At 38.3% G+C, this 2,509-nt stretch overlaps 1 protein-coding gene across 2 annotated transcripts in view; it reads left to right on the top strand.

The window, feature by feature from the left end:
* Positions 1-163, top strand: part of LOC114574061 (phosphatidylcholine:ceramide cholinephosphotransferase 2) — a 14,212-nt gene extending 14,049 nt beyond the window's left edge. For both annotated transcript variants that reach the window (XM_028606364.1, XM_028606363.1), the window contains one exon: positions 1-163. This exon is cut by the window's left edge and continues 122 nt beyond it. In XM_028606364.1, coding sequence (XP_028462165.1) covers positions 1-52 — 52 coding nt within the window. In that variant the 3' untranslated portion in view covers positions 53-163.
* The last annotated feature ends 2,346 nt before the right edge of the window (positions 164-2,509 follow it).

The following is a 2,509-nucleotide window of genomic DNA, read 5'->3' as shown; positions in this document are numbered from 1 at the left end:
GTCGTCATGCCGACAGCGGTACCGCATGGTGGAGGCCGGGAGGGACGAGTGATTAGTCACGTTATTGGACAGAAAGGAATGCAGAGGACACCCGAGCCCACGGACCACGGACGGGATGGTGCAGGTCGACAGAAAAGTCATTTTTGGAAAATAAATTGTACTTTTTCTACGTTTTTGTCACTTTATAAAAGTTTGTTTTTGCTCGTTTTCTACGTTTTTGTCGCTTGTTTTTGTCGCTCATTTTCTACGTTTTTGTCGCTCGTTTTCTACGTTTTTGTCGCTTGTTTTTGTCGCTTGTTTTTGTCGCTTGTTTTTGTCGCTTGTTTTTGTCGCTCGTTTTCTACGTTTTTGTCGCTTGTTTTTGTCGCTTGTTTTTGTCGCCGTTTTTTCACGTTTTAGTCGCCGTTCGTTTTTTCACGCTTGTTTTTGTAGTTTTTCGTTTTTCACGTTTTTTTGTAGCTCGTTTTCTACGTTTTTGTCGCTTGTTTTTGTCGCTTGTTTTCTACGTTTTTGTCGCTGTTTTTCTAAGTTTTCGTATTTTTTTTTCTACATTTTTGTCGCTCGTTTTTGTCGCTCTTTTCTAAGTTGTCGCTTTTGAAAAAGTTTTTCTTGCTTTTTTCTAAGTTTTCGGCGGTTTTGTCGCTCGTTTGTGTCGCTCGTTTTTGTCGCTCGTTTTTGTCGTTCGTTTTTGTCGCTCGTTTTTGTCGCTCTTTATCTACATTTTTGTTGTTTTCGTCATTTTCTGAAGTTGTTCAACATCTCTGCTCCTCTTTTTGAAGTTTTGTCCTTTTTTTTTTTTTTCTGAGTCCAACGCTCAGAAGAAGAGGGAAGATCTCCAACGGCAGATTATTTATTAGAAACACCCTTTACTTCCACTGAAAGCAGCAAGGCACGTTTACATGGTCCCGAGCGCCTGATTATCTGCGAGTTTGGTCCCCCAAAATAACCCAAATATGTTATTAATTTAGTCACGTTACTGGACAGAAAGGAATGCAGAGGAAACCCGAGCCCACGGACCACGGACGGGATGGTGCAGGTTGACAGAAAAGTCATTTTGAAAAATAAATTGTACTTTTTTTTTCTGTTTTCTGAAGTTTTCTATAAACATTTTTGTGGTTTTATTTCCTACCAAGTGGTACGTTTTTGTCATTTTCCGAAGTTGTTCAGTCCCTCCAGAAAAACGTGATTGTGCGATCGCATAACCCAACGTATAATCAGCCAAAGTCCGCATATTTATGCATGCATTTTTTCAAATACGATGCACTTTCGCTGCATAAATTGCCGATTTCCACGCAAAATATGCGGGGCTTTGCATGATTTCATAAAACCCGTATTTTTGTTGCAAAAAAGTCCCATAATATATCTTAGCAGAAAGTTGAAAAATGTTGTGTTCACTTCACACCAAAGGGCAGCCATTTCCCCCTGTTGCCATGGGAACGTTATGAAGTGACGTAATTACGCAACGTGAACATCATCAAAAAGCATTTTTTTTTCTCTTTTTCATCAAACCGCAATTTTTGCAAGTTCCCGCAATTTCATCGCATAAAATATCCCAAATATTTATCGCATTTTTTAAGAAAACGTGCCACATAATCAAGGATTGTTGCCCCGCAACAATCACAAAAAAAAACTTTTTTTTTTTAAGAGTCCAACGCTTGGAAGAAGAGGGAAGATCTCCAACGGCAGATTATTTATTAGAAACACCCTTTACTTCCACTGAAACCAGGAAGGCACGTTTACATGGTCCTGAGCACCTGATTATCTGCAAGTTAAGCCCCGAACGACGGGACTCTGGCGGCCGGTATGAACGGGAGGAACACAGAGGACGGAGACTCAGGTTGAGAGGAGAAGCAGTTTTGGAAAATCAACGTTTCTGTTGTTTCAGAGAAATTTTTGTCAGTTTTTCTTTCTACACTTTTGCCATTTTCCCGATATTTTTTTGGCACTGTTTCCGTGGAGAGAACGTCAAGAGTCCGACTCTTGGAAGATGAAAAAATGTTTACATCCACTGAAAAGAGGAAGACACATTTACATGATCGTGATCGCCTGATTATCTGCTAGTTTAGTCCCCCGAAAACCCTAATTTGTTATTATTTTAGTCCATTTATTGAATATATGTATGAACGGGAAGACGGGACACATGATGCAGGTTGAGAGAAGACTAGTTCGGAAATTAATAGCAATTTATTCGACATTTTTGTCGCCATTTTCTACGTTTTTGTTGCTTTTTTCTAAGTTTAGTCATTTTTTTTCTACGTTGTTTTTTCTAAGTTTTTTTTCTAAGTTTTCGTCGCTTTTTTCTGAGTTTAGTTGTTTTTTTCTACGCTTTTGTGGGTTTTTTTTCTAAGTTTAGTCATTTTTTTCTTTGTTTTTGTCGCTCGTCATTGTCGCTCTTTTTCTAAATTTTTATCTACTTTTCTTGAACATTTCTGACGGGTTTTTTTTTTTCAACGTTGTTGCTGCTTTTTTTCAAAGTTTTTGTTTGGACAGTTTTTATATTTATTTCCGA

This window comes from Perca flavescens, chromosome 19 (assembly GCF_004354835.1).
Source record: "Perca flavescens isolate YP-PL-M2 chromosome 19, PFLA_1.0, whole genome shotgun sequence".
NCBI classification, from domain to species: Eukaryota; Metazoa; Chordata; class Actinopteri; order Perciformes; family Percidae; genus Perca; species Perca flavescens.
This window is presented reverse-complemented; position numbering and strand designations above follow the sequence as displayed.